The sequence below is a fragment of the Carcharhinus amblyrhynchos genome, chromosome 22 (genome assembly GCF_965287045.1).
Source record: "Carcharhinus amblyrhynchos chromosome 22, sCarAmb.v2.hapA, whole genome shotgun sequence".
Classification (NCBI taxonomy): Eukaryota; Metazoa; Chordata; class Chondrichthyes; order Carcharhiniformes; family Carcharhinidae; genus Carcharhinus; species Carcharhinus amblyrhynchos.
This window is the reverse complement of record NC_137345.1, coordinates 45,564,580-45,589,016: the sequence shown is the minus strand read 5'-3', so window position 1 is coordinate 45,589,016 and position 24,437 is coordinate 45,564,580. Positions and strand designations below refer to the sequence as shown.

Below are 24,437 nucleotides of genomic sequence, written 5' to 3'. Positions count from 1 at the left end.
AGTAGGACAATGTTCACTCAAATTATAAATAGAGGTGGAAAACGCAGACATGGTAAAATTGTCAAGAGAAAAGCCACAGTGCCGAGCACTGCTGCCCCTCAGCACTTGGGACCTAGGTTCAATTCTGGCCTCAGGTGACTATATGGAATTTGCACATTCTTGCCGTATCTGCATCGGTTTCCTTCAGGTGCTCTAGTTTCTTTCCAAACGTGTTACTAAAATCATGAATACGTCACTGAGACAGTGGGACGGCGGCGCGGGCTCGTTGGGCCGAAGGGCCTGTTTCCCGTGCTGTGTTGTTCTTTGTTCTTTGTGTGCAGGTTAGGCTGAATTGCTACGCCAAATTGACCTTTAGTGTCAGGGAGTTTAACGGTTAAATATGTGGGGTTATGGGGATTGGGCCTGGGTGGGGTTTCTGTCAGTGCAGGCTTGAGTGGCCAAATGGTCTCCTTTCGCACTTTAAGGATTCTAGGATATCTGAGGCAATCATAGGGTTTAGTGTCCATTGACCGGTCTATGAAACAACACAGCCAAGCGCTTAAGATTGTGTGAAATCTTGAATGCTATTGGCAATTCAAGACCAAGACATACTGAAAGGAGAGTTGGAGATCCTGGAAGTGGATCCTGATTAAAACAGCTTTGTTGGAAAGAAGATTCTAAGGCATGTCAGTTCAAGATTGCAGCTTGGAAATGTATGAGATAATCATCTGAGGATTGAAGAATAAATTCACAGAAGTTCAAATTGGTGGCATCTGCCACTGAGTTTCAGACTGGAGTGTGTCTGACTACAGCCTGTTAATTTACAGGGACTGTGTATTTGTTGAAAATATTATAGCACAGGATAAATTTTGTAACCTGTGTGATTCTTAAAATCTGTGTACTTTTGTGAAGATAAGCGGCATTGAAGGAGTATTGTGTTTTGGTAAAACCTTTCACGTTTACTAACTTTTTTTGATGTTGTTAATAGCTAACTGGCAGTCCTGTGACTCATGCATCTACTTTATTTAAAAAGAGTAAAAGTTACAGACTTTTGAGACAGGGTTTCATTCTGGATCATGCCCGTCCACTAACATCAACTGGAATCATAACACTATTATAAATTCTGTTTCAGTAAGTATTAAAGACTGACATTGCAGTTAGGCTAATTTGAGAAAGCAGAAACCGGAGCACCTGGAGGAAACTCATTCAGGCAGTGACCGGAGGCTGGAATTGAACTCGGGTCCCTGGCGCAGTGAGGCAGGAGTGCTAACCACTGTGCCACCATGCACGCCAAGGACAGACAAAGACAGTGCCACCAGAGCTCTGATGATGACCCCAGTGGTGCAGTACACAGCAGACTGAGAAGCTAGAGGCAGCTGTACACTAATCCAGAAGCTGAGAACAGGCAAATATACAATAGCTGCCGCCTTTTCTGTTACATGAAGATCATGTTGGTGGATCTAGACCATTCAGATTTATTTTCGAGAAGGTTGTGCTATTTTTGCTAAAGGCCGTTGCTCTGGAAATCAATTTGGTTGTGCACTCAGTTGGCTGACTACTCAGCAAAATCTCAGAAGAGGGGTAAGTGAAATTTTTTGTGAGGAAGGCAGAGTTTTGAAGGACTTCATGACTGAGATTGATAACAGATATGCTGAATGGACTACTGACCAATTTCTAAGATCTGTCTTGGCTGCATTTGCCTTTTATTGTGTAATTTATAATAACCATAATGTGCCTGTTAATTCAAGTTCAACTGGTGGTCTTGCTGCGGCTGTATAGGGCATTGGTGAGGCCGCAGCTGGAGTACTGTGTGCAGTTTTGGGCGCCGTACTTACGCAAGGATATTTTGGCCTTGGAGGGAGTGCAGAGGAGGTTTACTAGGCTGATGCCGGAGTTGAGGGGGTTGAGCTATGAGGAGAGGCTGAATAAACTAGGCTTGTACTCGTTAGAGTTTAGAAGAATGAGGGGAGATCTCATTGAGACGCATAAGATTATGAATGGGATGGATAGGATAGAGGTGGAGAGACTCTTCCCGCTCAGAAAGGACAGTAGGACTAGGGGGCACAGCCTCAAGATAAAGGGGGGGGCGGTTTAGAACGGAGTTGAGGAAGAACTTCTTCACTCAAAGGGTGGTGAATCTCTGGAATTCTCTGCCCGTTGAGGTGGTGGAGGCTACCTCGCTAAATATTTTCAAGACGCGGGTTGATGAGTTTTTGATAAGCGAGGGGATTAAGGGTTATGGGGAGAAGGCGGGAATGTGGAACTGAGCCACGACAGATCAGCCATGATCTTATTGAATGGCGGGGCAGGCTCGAAGGGCTAGATGGCCGACTCCTGCTCCTATTTCTTATGTTCTTATGTTCAAAGTGAATCACAAGAAGACTGAAGACTAAAACACTGGTCCTTATGTTTGACTTTATGTAAGGTTGTGCAGAAATATGTTATTTAATCAGATTTTTCTTTATATGTACAGAAAAGTGAGCTTTGATTTGTGAACATTTCAGATGCTGAAGCTTTTTTAAATAAAAAAGCCTGATAAATCGCAGGTGGCACTGCATTACTAAATATTTACATTTGTTCCGTCCCTCTGGAAAGGTTGAAGTGGAGTACAAACAAGAAACCTGGTCACCTGAGGGCTCTTGGCACATTCCCCAGTTGCATAATTGTCAAAGTCAATTTTGGAAGTCAACTCTCAAGAGAAGGTGCTCAGACATGCACTAAACCCAAACTATCTGTGGCAAAGCCTAACGTGTCAGTCAGGCTGCAAAATAAATTACATTACCCAGATCACTTAAACTCAGATATTAAAGGCTACAAAATTGAACATTACCCAAAACATTTTTTTGAATTAATTGCAATGCACGTTAACATTACAAGTTTACTGCAATTTTGTTTACAGTTTTCTAGAGCAGTGTCCTCGACAGATGGCTTAATGATAGCTTGAGGCACTTGGACATTGCAATTTAATCTGGAAAACATTTGATAAAAACACATGAACATCTCACTTCCTAGACACTGCAGAATGTCTTCATAAAAATAATAGTTTATCTTTTTTTTAATGTCACAAGCAGGCTTACATTAACACTGTCATGAAGCCACTGTGAAAATCCCCTGGTCGTCACACTCTGGCATCTGTTCAGGTACACTGAGGGAGAATTTAGCATGGCCAGTGCACCTAACCAGCACGTCTTTTGGACTGCAGGAGGAAACCGGAGCACCCGGAGGAAACCCATGCAGAGAAGGGGTGAACATGCAAACTCTGCACAGTGACCCAAGATGGGAATCAAACTCAGGTCCCTGATGCTGTGAGGCAGCAGTGCTAACCACTAGAGTTCAGAAAGCTGCAAACAGCTCAGAACTGATGTCCAACATTAGACACACTGTATAATAAAAGTGATTTACTAAGTCAATTCTGCTTCTGTGAAGCTAACACAAGGCCAAACCAAACCTATCAGATCTGCAGGAACATAAATGACAATTAATCAAAATGTCTATCAGAACGTTTCGGTCTCAAAATAAGAATCCTTTATCTAGTATCCTTGACAAAGCATAACAGGAAAAGAAATACAAGATTCTCAAGCCTTTGAGGGCATTAAGGAGACAAAGATGGAGTTCTACCAACACCAATCAAATTACACATTGATCAGATGACACTCGATTTTAAACCTAAAGTAAAAATGTTGATAAAATTTGCAGTTAGTGCGACTGAAAAACATGCATAATGCAGTTCAGTTATTGCATGGAAAATTAAACTGATAAAACTGTGGAATCTCATTTGCACTCACCGCTGCAGTGTCTGGAGCCATTCTCTTCCGCTGCTTGGCCGAGTTCTCCATGGCCTCGCTGAGTGACTGTGCATATTCAATCATTGCTTTCAGTTGGGAGTCAGTGAGAACCCACAGCAAATCATCCAACAGGAACATTAGCTTCGAGCCTACCACATTGCAATCCTTCACCTGATACAAAGCAAAGACGGAATGTTCATTATTCTTAAAACACGTGGAAATATTTTTTATTCCAATTCCCCATAAAATTTCGTTTTATAAAAATTATACAAAACACAATTATCATTTTCATGAGAAAATTAGTTGAATTTTTCCTGAAGTTCCAATGCCTCTTTCACTAGGCCTCTATTTCCTTATACAGTTCAGTAGAAAAGCAGAAACAAATATAGTGCTATGTCACTGGACAACAGCATAAATTCTAACTAGCATCAACTTTCATTCACCCAACACCTCTGCATTTTTTGATTTACAATGGCTCCCTGTCTGGCAGTGTTGACATTCTAAGTTTCTCTTCCTTGTTTTCAAATCTTGCCGCAGCCTTGCCTTTTCCTGTCTCTACTTTCCTCAGGTTCTTTGAAATCCTTACTCTCCAATTCTGGACCCTTGCACATCCCTGATTTTAATCACTCCACCACAGGGCGCATCTACAACTGCCTAAGCTGCAAGGCAGAGAATTCTACCCCCACTCCTCAACTTTTCCAACTCAAGGTACTCCTTAAAATCTTCTCTCAGACCTAAATACTTTGTACTGTAGCTCCATGTTGAATTTTATTCAATAATCCTCCTGTGAAACACCTTGGGATGGTTTACTATCTTGAAGGCACTGTACATCTAAAAGCAGTTACTCTTGTGTCCTATAATGCATTACAACACCTGCAGCGTAAGGTATGGATGAGATGGCCCTTTCTATCCCATTGCATGACCAAATTAATGTGTTTCATGTCCAGTGCAACAGACTCTGTAGAGTTAAATTGAGAAGCCAACTGGGGTTAATCTTACAAAGTACATAAACATGGACTGTAAAAGCATCTTTAGGTATGTAGAAAGGAACTGTTTGGCTAAGACAAACGTGGGTCCATTACATCAAGATAAAGACAACTCCTGCTGATTCCACCTCTGACTAGAATCATGTTCCATAAAGAATGCAGCCAAAATGCAACAGAACACGTACAGGAAATTGGACTGGATTGCTAATAAATGACGATGCATTTTGATGTTCATCTATTTATTTCGGGCAAGATAGCATAGAACATAGAACTCCTATAAAGATTCTCAAATAACACAATGGAGCTTAGCTGGTTAAACTGTAGAACATCACAGCAATCAAATAAAAATATGGTTTTCCATTCAATTGGCAACATTATTGTTCTCCCCACCTGTCATATATAGAGTCAAACTAAGTACCAAAAATAAAAGTCACCTAGTAGTTTACTGAATGCAGTAAAACAGCCAGAGGGTCATATGTTTGAATGTCAGCTTCAAATCCCATTCGAATTCTTCCCTCCATTTACTTTCAATATTTGAAGTGTTTTTAGTGAAGTCTGACAAGTAAAAATTACTGATTTTCTACATGGTCAACTATTGTCGGTAATTGGTGGGTCAAGGCCTTTCAGCACTGGAGCCTTGGTTTAAATGGAGTCCAAACTGAAGGGGAAAAAAATTCAGCTTTGTTCACTCTTGTTCCTTGGTTTTGGGCCTATTTGCTGCCAGACTTGATGCAAAAGCAGCCCTGGTGACATGAAGCAGAATGATTCATTCATGGACTGGCCAAATAGGTCAAAAGGAAATAGTAAGAGAGGCAGTGACAGTCATTTGAAGAGATTTCATCACTCTCTTAAGATATTTCACTGAGGAAGAAAGACTACCAGAAGGATGCACCGTACCAACTAAGGTGGTAAATTTAAAGAAAAGAATTGCACAATGCTGTGAACATTAGTGGTAGCCAGAAGATTTTCACAGTAACTTCACTGCAGTGTTAATGTAAGCCTAATTGTGACACTAATAAATAAATTTTAAGATTCGGAAAATTTTAGGAACCTGCAAATAAATGTCTAAAAGGAATGAGAAATTAGAGATGAAAGAAAACCAGCAAGTATGTAAAAAGGAAAATAGTAGGTGAAATAGGCATTAGTCCCTTAAAGGAGGAGAAAGACAAATTAATGAGAAACAAACAAATCGTAGAGATTTTGAACAAATATCTTGCATCCATCTTACTAGTAGAAGACAGAAAATGCATCCTTAGAAGAGTAGAAAATCAGAAGGGGGAGGGGGATGTGCAGGAACTTCCAATATCACTGTCACTGGATAATATAGGAATACTAAATGGGACTAAAGACCGACAGGTGCCCAGGACCTCATGGCGTGCATCTTGGGATCTTAAACCTAGTGGCAGCACAGACACTGGAAGCACCTGTTGTAATATTCCAAAACTCCCTACATTCTGGAAAGGTCCCAGTAGATTGGAAAACAACAATTGTAACAGCCGTTTCAAGAAAGGATGAGACAAAAAGCAAGAAATGATAGGCAGCTGGCCTAACTTCTGTCATTGAGAAAACACTACAATCAATTATTACAAAGGTAGTTGCACAACATTTAGAGAATCAGAAAACAAGCAGGCAGTCAAAATGGTTTGGCGAAAGGAAAATAATTTTTGACAAATTTAGCCTTCCTTGTGGATACAAAAATAGGATCAAAGGGGAACCAGTAGATATCACCTGCTTCGATTTCTAAATTCAGAAAGGAGCTACGTAAAAGGTTATTAAACAAGAGCTTATAGTACTTGGGAAGCTCTAACAGCATGGACAGAGGACTGCTAACTAACAGTCCTCTATGAGGAGGGCACAGTCAGGATAAATGGGTCATTTTCAGGATGGCAAACCTTAACTAGTGGAGTGCCACAGGGACTAGTGCTGAGGCCCGAATTATTAATCTATTAATGATTTAGATTAAGGGAAACTGGACTGCAGCCACGTTTGTTGGTGATACGAAGATAGACGGGACAGCAGATTTCGAGCAGAATACCAAATATCGGCAAAAGGATATGGCTAGGTTACTGAGTGGGCAGAAATTCCACAGATGGAATATAATGTGGGAAACGTGAGGTTGTCCACTTTATTGGAAACAGAACAGCAGAATATGATTTAAATAGAGACACTGCAGGATGTTGTGGCACAGAGGGACATGGTTGTCCATAAAAAGTTAATATTTAGGATGATAAATGGAATGTTGGTCTTTATCACAAGGAGAATGGAGTATAAAAGTAGGGAAATATGGAAGTTTTGCAATAATTGTACAGGTCTTTGATAAGATCTCACTTTAGGGGCTTGTTTGCATTGGAACTAGTTCAGAGAAGGTTCACTATGCTTAATTCCTGGCATGAAGAGGTTGCTTTGTGAGAAAAAGCTAAGTCGGTTGGGCCTAAACTCACTGGAATTAGGAATGAGATGTGATCTTATTGAAACAGAAGATCCTGAGGGGGCTTGACAGGGTAAGTGCTGAGAGAATGTTTCCTTTTGTGGGCAAACCTAGATCCAAGGAACACACATTTTCCAAATAAGGAGCTTCTCATGCAGAAGAAGAAGAATTTCTTCTATCGGGGGTTGTTAGTTTTTGAATTCTCTTCCCAAGAGAGCAGTGGAGACTAACTGGGTCATTGAATATATTCAAGACTGAACAGCACAGATTTTGATTGACAAGGAAGTCAAAGCTTAAGAGAGTAAGGCAGAAAGTGGAGGCAAGGCCACAATCAGATCATACAAGGATGGTTCTTGAATGGCAGGGCAGTTTTGAGGGGTTTAATGGTCCTATCTCATTCCTATCTTCACACAAAATGTCAATTTCCCAGCTGCTTGCAGCCAGCATTTGGAAAATTTAAAGCAGCGAGACAAAGCATCTCTTTTTGTAATTTTTAACATGAAGCAGAGAGTGGTGGAATACCCATTGTTAACCACTGATGTATGAATGACATAACTGAAAATATGAAAGTTGGTGGGCTGTACATACCCTTCTCTTTAGGACGAGTTTGATTTTTGACTGGTTGGTGATCAGTCTTAGCGGCGTACTGATAATGCTCTGATCACCCGGGATAGCGTCAGCTTCAATACGCAGTGTCTGCCAGTTTATTTCCTTAAAAGTCAAAACCTGTTAAAAGTACATAGAATTCAAATGATAAACCTCTCAAACTAGAAAGTCCATCAGTTCCCGAGTTAGTTACTACTTGGCTTTTGCATTTTATGAACAATGAAACAATGTGTACTAATGGCCACTCAAAGCCCCGAGGCTTAACCTCAGCATTGCTGGTTCCAGGTCAGGGCCAGTCCCAATTTTATTGCATTTAGTTATAGAGTCAGAGAGGTTTACAGCATGGAAACAGGCCCTTCACCCAATTTGTCCATGCCACTGTTTTTTTAAAACCCCTAAGCTAGTCCCAATTGCCTGCAGTTGGCCCATATCCCTCTATACCCATCGTACCCATGTAACTTTCTAATTGCTTTTTAAAAGACAAAATTGTAGCCACATCTACTACCACCTCCGGCAGCTTATTCCAGACACTCACTACCTTCTATGTGAAAAAATTGCCCCTCTGGATACTTCTGTATCTCCCCCCTCTCATCTTAAACCTATGCCCTTTAGTTTTAGAATCCCCTGCCTTTGGGAAAAGATATTGACTATCGAGCTGATCTGTGCCCCTCATTATTTTATAGACTTCTATAAGCCTCCTATACTCCAGATAAAAAAGTCCCAGGCTATCCAGCCTCTCCTTATAATTCAATCCATCAAGTCCTGATAGCATCCTAGTAAATCTTTTTGTACACCCTTCCCAGTTTAATAATATCCTTTCTATAATAGGCTGACCAGAATTGCACACTGTATTCCAAGTGTGGCCTTACCAATGTCTTGTACAACTTCAACAAGGCATTCTAACTCCTGTATTCAATGTTCTGACCGATGAAACAAAGCATGCTGAATGCCTTCTTCACCACTCTGTCCACCTGAGACTCCACTTTCAAGGAACTATGAACATGTACCCCTACATCTCCTTGTTCTGTAACTCTCCCCAACGCCCTACCATTAACTGAGTAAGTCCTGCCCTGGTTCAATCTACCAAAATGCATCACTTTGCATTTGTCTATATTAAATTCCATCTGCCATTCGTCAGCCCATTGGCCCAATTGATCAAGATCCCGTTGCAATCGGAGATAATTTTCTTCACTGTTAAGAACATAAGAAATGGGAACAGGAGTGGGCCATCTAGCCCTTCAAGCCTGCCCTGCCATTCAATAAGATCATGGCTGATCTGAAGTGGATCAGTTCCACTTGCCTGCTTGGTCCCCATCACCCTTAATTCCCTTATCAATCAGCAATCTATCGACCCGTGACTTAAACATATTCAACGAGGTAGCCTCCACCACTTCAATAGGCAGAGAATTCCAGAGATTTACCACCCTCTGGGAGAAGAAGTTCCTCCTCAACTCTGTTCTAAACTGCCCCCCCACCTTATTTTGAGGCTGTGCCCTCTAGTTCTGGTATTGTTACTGTGGAATATAATACTAAATTTTAAAATTTAAATTTTAAAGTTTATTTATTAGTGTCACAGGTAGGCTCATCTTAATGCTGCAATGAAGTTACTGTGAAAATCACCTCGTTGCCACGCTCCGGCGTCTGTTCGGGTACACTTGGAGAATTTAGCATGGCCAATGCACCTAACCAGCATGTCTTTCGGACTGTAGGAGGAAATCAGAGCACCCAGAGCAAACACATGCTGATAAGGGGAGAACGTGCAGACTCTGCGCAGATAATGACCCAAACCAGAAATCAAACCCAGGTGCGTGGCTCTGAGAGGCAGCAGTGTTAACAGCTGTGCCTCAAACTGAAAAACAGTATTCTTAATTAAGTCTGATTTGATGCTTCAAATGCTGAAAGGAATTTTACTGGACAACAAACCGCAGTTGTGGGCTACACAACTTCCCCAGCTATTAAATCTTAGATGCTGCTAATACAGAAAATTGTTTGATTTCCCAGCATTCTAAGAGTTTTTGGCTCACTTAACAGTGGAAATGAGATTAGTTACCAAGCATGCGGTTTATAATAAATACCATTTAAAATGAGAATAAAGACATGAATGTGAACAAAGGCATTGAAGAATGATTCAGTTAATGATTAAATAAGCTGTGCAGAATGTACATGGGTGTCAAACTTTCTCAGCCACTTCATTTTATCTTTATGATGGGCTGCTGATAAAAAATAATTATCAGGATATGCTTGATTGCCTTTTCTCCCCCTTTCTTCTCAATTTTACCTCTCTCCCACCCATTTCCCCCCACATCTTCATCCGTCACGGCTTACCCTCTGATTCCAGCTTCTCTGCCGTTTGGCCATTCACACCTTCTACTTGCTCTACAGACTGCCATGAGCAGTCTTACCCCATGTTTTTGTGGCTCTGACTCATCTTTCATTCTCTCACCTTGCGGTATAAATATCTCCCACTATGCCTTTTAGCTTTAACAAAGGGTCATCTGGACTTGAAACATCAGCTCTTTTCTCTCTTTACACATGCTGCCAGACTTGCTGAGATTTACAGCATTTTCTGTTTTGGTTTCAGATTCTAGCAGGAATTTGCTTTTAGTTAGGATATATTTTTCTTTATAGGTTTCTTTTACATGAAGCTTATCCTCACAGTATAGTTCCTCAGTCCAATGTTGCAAGCACATTGAGTTGAGGAGTCAATTATTTTGAAGCAGCACAAACGTTGAAACAACAACATATTTCTACAGTTCAATCATGAGCTGTGACTGTACTCTTGTGCTTTGAGAAGAGTTTACATTTCCACCACAAATGTAATTCAACTTTCTCAGGGATAGGAATACATTAAGTATTGTGTACCATGGCAATTCTACCACTGGTTACCTGGCAGCTTGTTTTATTTCCATTAAATTCTACATTTGGAGAAGATGTTCCTTCCTGTTCTCACACACAATTGTTAAACTACTCAATAATTTGGCTTGCACACCAGGAAGTTTAATCTAAGTAGGGAGCATGCATGAATCATGTTTTGGAATATTTTAACAAAGGGATTTTTCATGAGAAAGCTTAAAGATTGCAAATCATTTAACTTGAAAAATGCTGCGCATTCTACCAGTACAACAGATCAGCAACATCGGCTTCCAGTTTTGCTGTGATTAAAACTACAGCCATTATATACAGCAAGGTCCTAATGGAATCTTTGTAGTGCCCATTCAGTAGACTTCCTCAGGGGAAGAGGTAGGTTTAGTCTGCTTATAACAGCCAGTGCCACCAATGGAGATCACACCACTTTAGTGGTCAAGTTCAAACCATTGCATCGACCAAGTAGAGTTATGTCAATAGCTGGAAATTGATACTTTAAGTGCTATGAACTCTTACCTCGCCTCGCTCTGGATCTGTAATTCTTGTGAATCGGAGATCACTTTGCTGCCACTTGGGATTCACACTATAACCTTGGAGTTGCCACAGCTCAAACGAAGTATTGAATGCTTTTGCTTCAATTTTAACTATAATGGAATTCACCACAATGGACATTCCTTCTACCACCTTTTCAGCAAAGCCGTATTCACTGGAGACCAAGAACAAATATTTTAGTACCATGTAGCTGAATGATGCAACTTAATGAATTCATTAATCCGATTTTATACGCACATACAAAAGAATTGAGAAGCATTATGTGCTTCAGAGTATGCCTTCAAAAGGCACTTGTAGATTCACAGACTTGAAAATCGCTCTCAAGTGCAGCTTATACTCCTGATTTTATAGCGAGTGATATGGTTTAACTTGTCAATTTAACAAGTACAGATATATGTGTTCATGAACTTTGCAAAGATCACCTGTCGCCTGTTTCAAGAGCTTAAAAAAAATCAAGCAAATGGGGGAGGTTTCTCAATTGTAGTCCACAAATGTTGAGAAAGGCAAGGAAAGGAAATGTACAAGGATAAAATTGAAAAGAAAACAGCGAGAGAGACTATGGATAAATAAGCAGAAGCAGAAAATGCTGGAAATAAGCAACAGGACGAGAGCTGTGGTGAGAGAAATAGAATTAGCATTTCAGATCGCTGACCCTTTGCCAGAATAATTTTGAATTTTCAACCCAAAATGTTAACTGTCTGTCTGTCTTCACACATTCCCAGACCTGCTGAACATTTCAAAAATTTTCTGATTTTATTTAGATTTGAGTATTCACATGTTTTTGCTTGTGGAGAAAACAAGGGAATTGTTTGTGGTAGGCTTGGCAGCGATGTAATAATTGGCGGTGGATTAACATAACAAGATGAAATGCACAGCAATGTGACAATTACACTGGGTTCTAACTACTGACAAAACTGGCTGTATTTCCATTGCAGTTGCTGGTCCAATTTGAAATTTCATGAGGACTCTTGGGACAAAGTACACTAAAAACAGAGTTGGGGGTGAAAAAAATGCTCATTGTTATAACAACTTGACAAGTTTAAGGAACACTTACAGAACATTGGAAAACACGCAATAGAAAAGCAATCTTTTACTAAGCAAAGTCAAGATCTTCCAATTTGATGTTCATTGAGAAGAAAAACATCACACATAATGGAAGCAATTAAATCATATCAGGGTAAAGACAATCTATAGGCATTTGACAAGGTGCCTCACAAGAGGTTATTACAGAAGGTCGGGGGCATGGAGTTGGGGGTAGGGTGTTAGCCTGGATAGAGGATTGGCTGTCAAATAGGAGGCAGAGAGTGGGGGTCAATGGGTGCTATTTGGATTGGCGGTTGGTGACTAGTGGAGTGCCCCAGGGGTCGGTGCTGGGGCCTCAGCTATTTACCATTTCTATAGATGATCTGGAGGAGGGAACCGAGTGTATGGTGTCGAAATTTGCTGATGACACCAAGATTGGTGGAACGGCAAATTGTGCGAAGGGTGTGGAGAGTCTACAGAAGGATCTAGATAGGCTGGGCGAATGGGCCAGGAACTGGCGAATGGAATTTAATGTTGGCAAGTGTGAGGTGGTCCACTTTGGTAGGAATAATGGTAGGAAGGATTATTACTTACGTGGCGAAAAACTGCAGCAGGTGACGGTGCAGAGGGACCTCGGGATCCTTGTGCATGAGTCGCAAAAACCCAGCTTGCAGGTGCAGCAGGTGGTCAGGAAGGCGAATGGGATGCTGGCCTTCATAGCGAGGGGGATTGAATATAAAAGTAGGGAGGTCTTGCTGCGGCTGTATAGGGCATTGGTGAGGCCGCAGCTGGAGTACTGTGTGCAGTTTTGGGCACTGTACTTACGCAAGGATATTTTGGCCTTGGAGGGAGTGCAGAGGAGGTTTACTAGGCTGATGCTGGAGTTGAGGGGGTTGAGCTATGAGGAGAGGCTGAATAAACTAGGCTTGTACTCGTTAGAGTTTAGAAGAATGAGGGGAGATCTCATTGAGACATATAAGATGATGAATGGGATGGATAGGATAGAGGTGGAGAGACTCTTCCCGCTCAGAAAGGACAGTAGGACTAGGGGGCACAGCCTCAAGATCAAGGGGGGGGGGGGGGGTGCGGGGTGCGGTTTAGAACGGAGTTGAGGAAGAACTTCTTCACTCAAAGGGTGGCGAATCTCTGGAATTCTCTGCCCGTTGAAGTGGTGGAGGCTACCTCACTAAATATTTTTAAGACACGGGTTGATGGGTTTTTGATAAGAGAGGGGATTAAGGGTTATGGGGAGAGGGCGGGAATGTGGAACTGAGCCACGACAGATCAGCCATGATCTTATTGAATGGCGGGGCAGGCTCGAAGGCCTACTCCTGCTCCTATTTCTTATGTTCTTATGATGAAAATAGGTTCCATTGTTGGCTGTTATTAGCAATTCTGAAATGATTGTAAAATAGTCCAAGTATCAAGGATTTTTGGAACAATATCAATACAGATACAAGTTTATTGAACATAAGAGTGTTAGAAAGAGATATGGTTCCTATTTAGGCGCAGTAGCAATTCACTAATATTATGAAATTGAGTTTTATAATATGTTATCATTGCCAGAAGTATTGGATAATAGAACCATCAATTCACATCACAGGAGGCGGGCAATATTCAGCCCATTGTGTCAGTACTGGCTGATTCATACTCACAATCCCACTTTCCAATTTCTTCCATAGCCTTACAGATTACAGCACTTCAGTTTAATATCCAACTACTTTTTAATATTATGGGATCCTGCCTGACCATTCTTTCAGGCAATTAGTTCTGAGTAAAAAAAATCCCCCCTTGAAATTTCTCTAAACCTTCTACATATCAGCTCAAATACGTACCTCCTAAGTTCAGATTTTCAAACCATTTTATTTGCATTCCTTCTATGTTCAATTACATTTCCCTCAGTCTCCATTAACCACAGCCTATCCAATCTTTCCTCATAATTAAAATTCTCCAGCTTTTCTAGACCTTCCTGAATGCAATCACATTCTTCTTTTAGTGTGATGACCAGAACTGCACGGCATACTCCAGCTGTGGCCTTAAACTGTGTTTTGGAATGTTCCAACGTAACCAGTGAACTCTGATATTCTAAATCTCATCAAAGCTTTCGTCATCATTTCATCTTTTTGTCCAGCACTTTCAGGTACCTGTGGTCATGCACTCCAAGATCCCTCTGTCCTCCTCACTTCAGTATCCTCCCATTATTGTGTACTGTTTACCATGTTAGACTTGTCCAAATACACTATTTTTTTCATGCCTGGATTGAACTCCATTTGCCTTATTCCATCAACCAGATTGGTCGACTAACATTTCCCTGCAGTCTACAGTTTTCTTCATTACCAACCATACAATCAAACAATATAATTGACCAATTTAAATCATGCTTCCTGTATTCAGGTTCAAATCAGTGATAGATATCACAAGAAGCAAGAGAGGGAGTATTGAGCCCTGTGCAACCAGGGTGGTCAACCATCCTGGATTCCATGGCATTTGAGGCAGTTGCCCTGTTTCTTGGGTTGTTTGCTACTGAAACGGCCTTTGTCCCATATTTTAAATAATTGATTCCCACACACGTGGCATGCACAGTATTCACTCCAAGTGGCCTGCCCCACCGTCTGGGCAACTCAGCACCCTGCACCCGACCAGTGCAGTCTGGACAAGCTCACACCTTCCCACATCCCACTCACATAATTTGCAAAGAAGCAAACCCATTGCCTCATCCAATATGCCACCCCCACATGTCAAAGGATGCCTTAATTTTCCCTCATTCCTAAGAGTTGGTTGCCCTGTGCAGAACCCCATAGCTTTCCAATGGCAAAAAATCACCCTTGCATCCCACCTGTCAATTTTGGAATCAATTTACCATGTTGCTATGGATCCTGTGGGTTTTTACTTTTGTGACCATACCCTTCCCGACCTTCTCACTCATGAAGACAATGCACAAATAATTTTAGTTAAGATAATTGTCTGCCTCTACATTTCAAAATTCCCATCTTATTCTAAATCTGGGAATCACTTTTGAAATTTAGGTGAAGCTCATTGTTGCCTTTAATTATGGAGGAAACCCCATAATCAATGTGGCGACGAGTTCACAAGTCATGGAATAACTGAAGTCAGGTATAATTACAGTAATTGTAATACCTAATACTCGTTACAAGACCAGAACATTGAGGGTCTCAGCATGTTGATTACTTCAAATGCTTGCCTTTCAGAGATTCGTCTACCATAATTATTAGTTTTTAAGAAGGGAGACAGGTTGCAGCAGTGTTTTTAAAGGGACAGTCTGGGTGAAATTCCAGATTTTGAACTTTCTTTTTGCACAACAAAAGAGAAAATGATTCCGCTTAAGGGGCTAATTATTGAAGCTGTCGCAATTCCAATGTTTTTGGCAACTTAGCCAAAATGACAGCAAATAGCTGATACATTTTATATGGGGAAAGGATGGAAATGTTAAAATCAAAAACAGCTATTTGAAGTAGTGTGGCTTTTTCAGCTGGGAAATGAAAACAACCCACCCTCTCCCGCGACTCCATTCCAGTATGTCATAAATCAAATTCCGAAACAGATCTCCGCGAGACCAATGAAAACAGGCAGAGGCTTTATGCAGTTCCAAAAGGCAGGTTTCTGGGGCAAAAGGACATTCTTATTTCTAAGGAACTTACTTGGAAATGTTTTATTCAATCAAATCAACCCTCAAGTGAGAGGTCTAATTCTGCAATTAATGTATATGGTCAAAGATCTGTTGATATTTGGAAGATCCTGCTCTCAAGAGAGAGAGAACACAGTGCTTGTGGATGGGAAGGGAAAACATAGCTGAGCAGTCAACTTTGGCTGTTCTGCTCAGAAGTTTCACCACAGTACGGAGGATGACTTGCATGTTTTTGTTACTAATCTTAAGATGAATAATATTCTTGCTGTTCACAGCATGGAATAACAAAGCAAAACCAAACTCCTACTGAGCTGTTTAATCACTTCTTTATTATTCAGTTAGGCCCATTTGTTCATATCTGGTATGCAAACCAAATGCGTGTGTGTGTGTGTGTGGGGTGAGTCAGAGATATATAGCAAGCCTGTTTAAGACTGTTCTAACAGTAATCAAATTCATGCATGTTCAAATGAAATTCCCTTTTGAATGCCATGTGAAGAGCAAAAATGGGAAGGGTTACAGGCAGGAGAACGGCACCAAGTTAAATGCACAGAGAGCCAATGCAAACATGATGGGATGAATGGCTTCCTTCCATCTTGTAACCTTGTTCTGCAATGTAATGGTTTAAGTCAAACATTGGTCTGTTGACACTCCCTTCCTTAGCATACTAGAATACTGGACCTTTGGGGAAGATTGTATGCAAATATAGAACGGAGAACATAATGTTGTAGCACATTTCTTCTAACAGCCACACCCAAGCCAGAGGTGCAGGTCATACTACATACTTCTTTAGGGCTGGGATCAAGTACAAAACCAGTAATCTTTAATAAGGCTAATTCACTCATTTACCTCAACTGCAGTGAAATACAAGGTTTTTCCATTAAAAATAACAGATTTTGCAATGTCTCTCAACAAAAATTATATTATACACAAGTTTACAAAAATCAGACTGCTTGTGATTTTTTAAAAAAATTCTCCTGTTCAAAAGCTAGCAATTATCACTTAGGTACGATTCTCTGGGCATCAACTTATATTTGAATCTTTATCTTGAATCTCGGCAGACTACTCATTGAGAGGCAGGGTATCAATACGAAGTCTAATCCCATCTCTAACGCAGTTCAGGCTTTTCTGAATACACGTTCGGCACTTCTCATCTCCCCAAAGAGATGGGGTGGCCGATTCAAGTGCGTCTATTTATACTCTGGCTGCGATTACATAATTTGACACAAATCAAGGATCAAATTTCCAACTCTGCAGTTTCACTCCATGCCTTGCACTTACAAACTCAACTATTATACTAAGCTGGGTATCCACGATTTTTTTTCCCTTTGCTGCAAAATAAGCTGTAAAGTTTCCAGTTATACAGTTATATTTTCTTAGAATTTATTTTTTGATCAGCAAATACTGTTCTTGCAGCTACCGGGGGGGACTTTAAACTAGAAAGGATGGGGGGAGGGAATTGGGATGGGGAAACTGGGACGGAGGAGGTTCGCTCCCAGGTAGGGGAGGACTGCAGGCAGAATGGGAGGGAGGTTAGACAGGGGGTGGAGAAGGGAAATGCCCAGACTGAGGGGCTGAAGCGTATATATTTTAATGCAAGGAGTGTAGTGAATAAGGTAGATGAGCTTAGGGCGTGGATTGCTGCTTGGGATTGTGACGTGGTGGCCATTACGGAGACTTGGATGTCTCAGGGACAGGACTGGGTACTTCAGGTGCCAGGTTTCAGATGCTTCAGGAAGGACAGGGAGGATGGCAGAAGAGGTGGTGGAGTGGCACTGTTGATCAGGGACAGTGTCATGGCTGCAGAGAAGGAGGATGCCGTGGAGGGACTGTCTACAGAGTCTCTGTGGGTGGAAGTTACGAACAGCAAAGGGTCGAAAACTTTGCTGGGTGTATTCTATAGGCCGCCCAATAGTGACAGGGAAGTTGAAGTGCAGATAGGGAAACAGATTCTGGAGAGATGTATTAATAACAGAGTTGTCGTGATGGGAGACTTCAATTTCCCAAACATCGACTGGAATATCCCTAGGGTAAGGGGTTTGGATGGGGAGGAGTTTGTTAGGTGTGTTCAGGAAGGTTTCCTGACACAGTATGTGGATAAGCCTACGAGGGGAGAGGCTGTACTTGACCTGGTACTGGCGAATGAACCAGGGCAGGTGATGGATCTCTCGGTAGGAGAGCATCTTGGGAATGGTGACCATAATTCTATCTCCTTCACAATTGCATTGGAACGAGATAGGATCAGGCAGGCTAGGAAGGTGTTTGTCTGGAGTAAGGGGAGATACGAAGAAGTCAGGAAGTTACTTGGCCAAATAAACTGGAAGGAGGTGTTCTTAGGGAAAAGTACCGAAGGAAGGTGGCGGATATTCAAGGAATGTTTGTCTGGAGCTATGCATGACAACGTTCCGATGAGACAAGGGGGTTTTGGTAGGTCGCGGGAACCGTGGTGCACGAAGGCTGTGTTGAACCTAGTCAGGAGGAAAGGGAAGGTGTACAAAAGGTTCAGGGAACTAGGAGAGGTTAAGGATCTTGAGGAGTATAAGGACTGTAGAAAGGAGCTTAAAAGGGAAATTAGGAGAGCCAGAAGGGGTCATGAGAAGACCTTGGCGGGTAAGATTAAGGAGAATCCCAAGGCCTTCTATAAGTATGTGAAAGGTAAAAGGATGAGAAGAGAAGGGATAGGACCTATAAAAGGTGAAGGGGGAAAGGTCTGTGTGGAACCAGAAGAAATGGCAGAGGTGCTTAATGAGTACTTTGCCTCAGTATTCACGGTGGAAGCTGATCTGGGAGATTTTGCTACGGATTTGCAGCAGATGGAAAAGATTGAGTTTGTGGATATTAAGGTGGAGGATGTGTTAGATCTTTTGAATTCTATCAAGATAGATAAGTCGCCGGGACCAGATGGGATGTACCCCAGAATACTGTGGGAGGCGAGGGAAGTGATTGCAGAGCCCCTGGCGATGATCTTTGCGTCGTCAATGGTGACGGGAGAGGTTCCGGAAGATTGAAGGATTGCAGATGTAGTCCCTATTTTCAAGAAAGGGAACAGAGATAGCCCGGGAAATTACCGACCGGTGAGTCTGACCTCAGTGGTTGGTAAGCTGATGGAGAGGCTTCTGAGGGACAAGATTTACGAGCATTTGGAGAGGTTTGACGTGATCAGGAATAGTCAGCATGGATTTGTCAAGGGCAGGTCGTGCCTTACGAGCCTCGTTGAGTTCTTCGATAATGTGACTGAACACATTGATGAAGGAAGTGCCGTGGACGTGGTGTACATGGACTTCAGCAAGGCGTTTGATAAGGTCCCCCATGCAAGACTTCTTGAGAAGGTGAGAGGGCATGGGATCCAAGGGCCTTTGGCCTTGTGGATCCAGAACTGGCTTGCCTGCAGAAGGCAGAGAGTGGTTGTGGATAGGTCTTTTTCTGAATGGAGGTCAGTCACCAGTGGAGTGCCCCAGGGATCTGTTCTAGGACCCTTGCTGTTTGTCATTTTCATAAATGACCTGGATGAGGAAGTGGAGGGATGGGTAAGTTCGCTGATGACACAAAGGTCGGTGGTGTTGTGGATGGTCTGGAAGGATGTCAAAAGTTGCAGCAGGACATAAATAGGATGAAGGACTGGGCGGAGAAGTGGCAGATGGACTTCAACGCGGATAAATGCGTAGTCGTCCATTTTGGCAGAACCAACGGGATGAACGAGTACACTATCAAGGGCAGGAGTCTTAGTAGTGTTGAAGAGCAGAAGGATCTTGGGGTCCGGGTCCACAGGACTCTTAAATTGGCCTCGCAGGTGGAAGAGGTGGTCAAGAAGGCGTATGGTGTACTGGCCTTCATTAATCGAGGGATTGAGTTTAGGAGTCGGGAGGTAATGTTGCAACTTTATAAGACCCTTGTCAGGCCTCATTTGGAGTACTGTGCGCAGTTCTGGTCGCCTCACTATAGGAAAGACGTAGAAGCTATTGAAAGGGTACAGAGGAGATTTACAAGGATGTTGCCTGGACTGGGAGGCATGCCTTATGAAGTTAGGTTGAGGGAGCTGGGTCTCTTTTCCCTGGAGAGACGAAGGTTGAGAGGCGACCTGATAGAAGTTTATAAAATGTTGAGAGGAATAGATAGGGTGGATTCTCAGAGGCTATTTCCCCGGGTTGAAATGGTCGCTACGAGAGGACACAGGTTGAAGGTGCGGGGAGGCAAGTACAGAAGTGATGTTAGGGGTAAGTTTTTCACTCAGAGGGTGGTGAGTGAATGGAATCGGCTGCCGTCAGTGGTGGTGGAGGCGAACTCGCTGGGGTCTTTTAAAAGACTTCTGGATGAGTATATGGGGTTTTATGGGATTGGGGGGGTTACAGATAGGTCTATAGATTGGTAGGTGTTGATGTGATCGGCGCAACTCGTGGGCCGAAGGGCCTGTTTGTGCTGTAGTGTTCTATGTTAACTCAGCCGATAGCACATTTAGATCCGAAGGCACAGGATTGAAAAGTCTTGGCAGAAGTGAGGAAGTGTTTCCTTGTCAGATTTACCATGTTCCTGTTGAGATGTTAGACAGCTTGAGTGAAAATTAGGGATGCACTACTTTAAAGGAATGAAGTGTTCTGAGCTAACAAAAAAGTGATGCAATAATCTGGAGTAACTGATGACTCATCTCATTGTTCTTGATGATAGCTCACTGGGCACAGCATGTCTTTGTGTTTGCATTCATATAATAACTGCAGACTTGAAATAATTTGCTGTATGCGAAATGCTCCGAGGTATTTGAAATGCAGTGATGTAATATGCAAATCTTTCCCAGTATATTAAATGCTCTGAGCTTTTTGAAATGTAATGAAGTGCAATGCAAATCTCCCTTCCAGTCTATTGATCTTGAATTTCTCTCAAACATGTTCTCTAAAATGAGGATAATTACATTAGGAAGATGATTCACCACACTAGCTGCTGTCCTTGCACTCTTTTGCCTCACGCTTATTTTTCACATGAATGTTTACAATAGCTCATTACAATTTTGACATTCCCAACATTATATTGCGACTTAAACTTTAAATTTAGAGCTCATGAAGAGGATCATGTGACAGGTCATGTGATCTATTCTTCAGCATGCCTGACAGTAAACCAGGGCGATTTCCCCTAAATGTCCAAATCTCTCGACAAGTTCACAGTCTCGTGAATTTCCTGTTACTCAGCAGTAAATGACAATAACATACTGACCTTTGACCTGCTGTAATGGCAATTGGAGAAGGTCCATTTGGAGGTCGAGGTTCTTCACAAGTCCTCATTTCCACCTCAACTTTATCAAGGAACTAGGAAGAGAAGTGAAAAATATGCTTGAAGATGTTACATTGTAAGTGAATGACAATTACAGCACTTACTCTCAAAGTCTACAAGAATAATTTCTTAAGTTAAGACTCCATGTGAATCTCCACTCATGTTTTGATATGCAGTATACAGGCAGGAGTCAATTGTGACCTTTTTTGGTTTATTGATTTCATGTAACAGAAGCTCCTAGCTCGGACACTCCAACTGTAGGAATATTTCATTGCACTATTTTTTCACCCCCTCCAAAGCAAAATCCAAATAACAAAATTTATTCTTGAAACTCGGGTACACACTATCTGAATTTTTCAGAAGAATCAAGATAATCCTCTGTCTAGCATTCTGGGGGAATATTTCTTTACATAATTGCTTAATACATGATCTATTTACATAGCAATGAGCCCTCCTGAGCCCTTAAAATGATTATTATGACTAAAGAGGTAGTGCTTGGTAAGCTACTGGGACTAAAGGTAGACAAGTTCCCAGGCCTGGATGGAACGCATCCCAGGGTACTAAAACAAATGGCAGAAGTAATAGCAGATGCGTTAGTTGTAATTTATCAAAATCTGCTGGACTCTGGGGAGGTGCCAGCTGATTGGAAAACAGCTAATGTTACGCCACTGTTTAAAAAAGGAGGTAGACAAAAGGCGGGCAACGTCAGGTCGGTTAGCTTAATGTCCATAGTTGGGAAAATGCTGGAATCCATCATTAAAGAAAAAGTAGCAGGACAGCTGGAAAAGAATGGTTCAATCAAACTGACGCAGCATGGATTCATGAAGGCAAAGTCGTGTTTGACGAATTTACTGGATTTTTATTAAGATGTAACGAGTACGGTTGACAGAGGGGAACTGGTGGATGTGGTGTTTTTAGATTTCTAGAAGGCGTTCGATAAGGTGCCTCACAAAAGGTCCCTGCAAAAGATTAAGGTACACGGAGTTGGGGGTAAAGTGTTAGCATGGATTGAGGATTGGCTATCTAACAGGAAGCAGAAAGTTGAAATTAATGGGTGCTTTTCCAGTTGGCAGTTGGTGACTAATGGCGTGCCACAGGGATCGGTGCTGGGACGTCAACGGTTTACCAGATACATAGGCGATCTGGAGGAGGGGACCGAGTGTAGGGAAATAAAGTTTGCTGATGACACAAAGATCAATGAGAAAGCGAATTGCGTGGAGGATGCGGAAAGTCTGCAGAGAGATTTGGATATGCTAAGTGAGTGGGCGAGGATCTGGCAAATGGAGTATAACGTTGCTAAATGTGAGGTTATCCACTTTGGACAGAATAATAGTAAAATGGACTATTATTTAAGTGGTGAAAAATTACAACATGCTACTGTGCAGAGGGACCTGGGGGTCCTTGTGCAGGAATCGCAAAAACCCAGTTTGCAGGTGATCAAGAAGGCAAATGGAACGTTGGCCTTTATCGCGAGGGGAATGGAATATAAAAGCAGGAAGGTTTGCTGCAACTGTACAAGGTGCTGGCGAGGCCGCAACTAGAGTACCGTGTGCAATTTTGGTCCCCTTATTTGCAAAAGGATATATTGGCCTTGGAGGGAGTACAGAGAAGGTTCACCAGGTTGATACCAGAGATGAGGAGGTTAGCTTATGAGAACAGATTGAGTAGATTGGGCCTGTACTCTGAGTTTAGAAGGCTGAGGGGAGATCTTATAGAGACATATAAGATAATGAAGGGGCTGGACAAGGTGGAGACAGAGAGATTATTTCCACTTAGAAAGGAAACAAGAACTAGAGGACACAGCCTCCAAAATAAGGGGGAGTCAGTTTAGAACAGAGTTGAGGAGGAACAATTTCTCGCAGAGGGTAATGAATCTTTGGAATTCTCTGCCCATTGAAGCGGTGGAGGCTACCTCGTTAAATGTGTTTAAATCACAGGTAGATAGATTTCTGATCAAGAAGGGAATTAAGGGTTATGGGGAGTAGGCGGCTAACTGCAACTGAACCACTATCAGATCAACCATGATCTTATTGAATGGCAGGGCAGGCTCAAGGGGCTAGATGGCCTACTCCTGCTCCTATTTCTTATGTTCTTATTACCATTCAGTTCATTTTTTAAATATTCTGCTGCCATAAAAAAGTTCATTCAGGTACTTCATTAAGGTACAGGAATAGAAGATGCATGCACTACTGAAGTTTGCCGTGTCCGAAGGCACTGCAAGGCCTTGTGCGCTTCTTGGGCACCGCAGAGACTGGGTTGTATTATCGACCCCTTAAATCAGTTTGATTTCACATTGTAAGTTTCCTTTCTGCTTTGTCTTTTGTTTCAGGCTGTTGCCTTCTTTTTTGGGGGATGCTCTTCTTGCTTTGTCCCTGACTTTGTTTAGTTTATTTTATTTGGTTGGCATCAAAAGAAATGCATCACTGAAGTTAATGTTCAAGTTATTCTAACTTTATTTCCTCTGTTTTAAACAGTTACTATGCTCACCATACCTACATGTTACTTTAACAACGAGCCAGTGCTCCTCTTCATGAACTAAGGATGGGGGAAGAGCAGCAACAAATCAAATGATATTCTGTGATAACTTTCAAACCCAATCCAAAATTGGTAATTGAAAATGGAGCAGAGGATCAGTTCATGTAAAATATTGGAACATTTGTGAATATATCTCTGGTCTGTATGATTAATACTGGGCAAGACATTTCTTACAATTTGGAAATCTATCTTACCAAGCAAATGGGGTGAGTCTTCAGCTTCGTCCATTGTATCTGAATAAAAAGAGCGATCATCAATTATTTCTTAGAATGAGTACAATGAAGACCTGCTGGCTGTTTTTGACATCAAAAATATGATTGATATTGCATTACTAGTCAAGATACAGTCCCTTGCATCAAAGATCATTGTTGAAGCAATTTCACAAGATGAAATTGACAAGATTCAAGTACCAAATACACCTATTCAGCTGGTGCTAATAAAGTTTGTTTTATGACCTGCAAACCAGTGAGGCTGATCAACTTAAGTGCCTTGAAATGCTGAAATAGATGGTGTGTATATTTAATCATATTGTAATAATTTATTGAAAGGTAATCAGTGGCATATTAATATTTATCCCCTTATTCTGTGCTCCAACATCCTTCGATTCAGTTATCAATTTAAAAAATCAAAAATTAATAATCACCATTCCCCACAATAGCAACACGAGATAACTTGTCAATCTATATTTTCCCGAAGTCTGTTGAGTAGCTATGTGAACTTCCAAAACATTATAAGCACAACATTACTTTCATACGAGAGCAGCCACACGAGAGACC

At 41.7% G+C, this 24,437-nt stretch overlaps 1 protein-coding gene across 2 annotated transcripts in view; it reads right to left on the bottom strand.

The window, feature by feature from the left end:
* The window catches only part of LOC145357109 (bridge-like lipid transfer protein family member 3A), a 157,733-nt gene that overhangs the window by 75,673 nt on the left and 57,623 nt on the right, over window positions 1-24,437 (bottom strand). For both annotated transcript variants that reach the window (XR_013889254.1, XM_080210239.1), the window contains exons 3-7: window positions 23,856-23,894; window positions 21,070-21,161; window positions 11,166-11,355; window positions 7,767-7,904; window positions 3,765-3,935 (exon numbers count right to left, since the gene is read on the bottom strand). Coding sequence is in view for 1 of the 2 variants with exons in the window: in XM_080210239.1 (XP_080066365.1) it covers window positions 3,765-3,935; window positions 7,767-7,904; window positions 11,166-11,355; window positions 21,070-21,161; window positions 23,856-23,894 (630 nt within the window). In the remaining variant the exon portion in view is untranslated. The remainder of the gene's footprint in view (window positions 1-3,764; window positions 3,936-7,766; window positions 7,905-11,165; window positions 11,356-21,069; window positions 21,162-23,855; window positions 23,895-24,437) is intronic.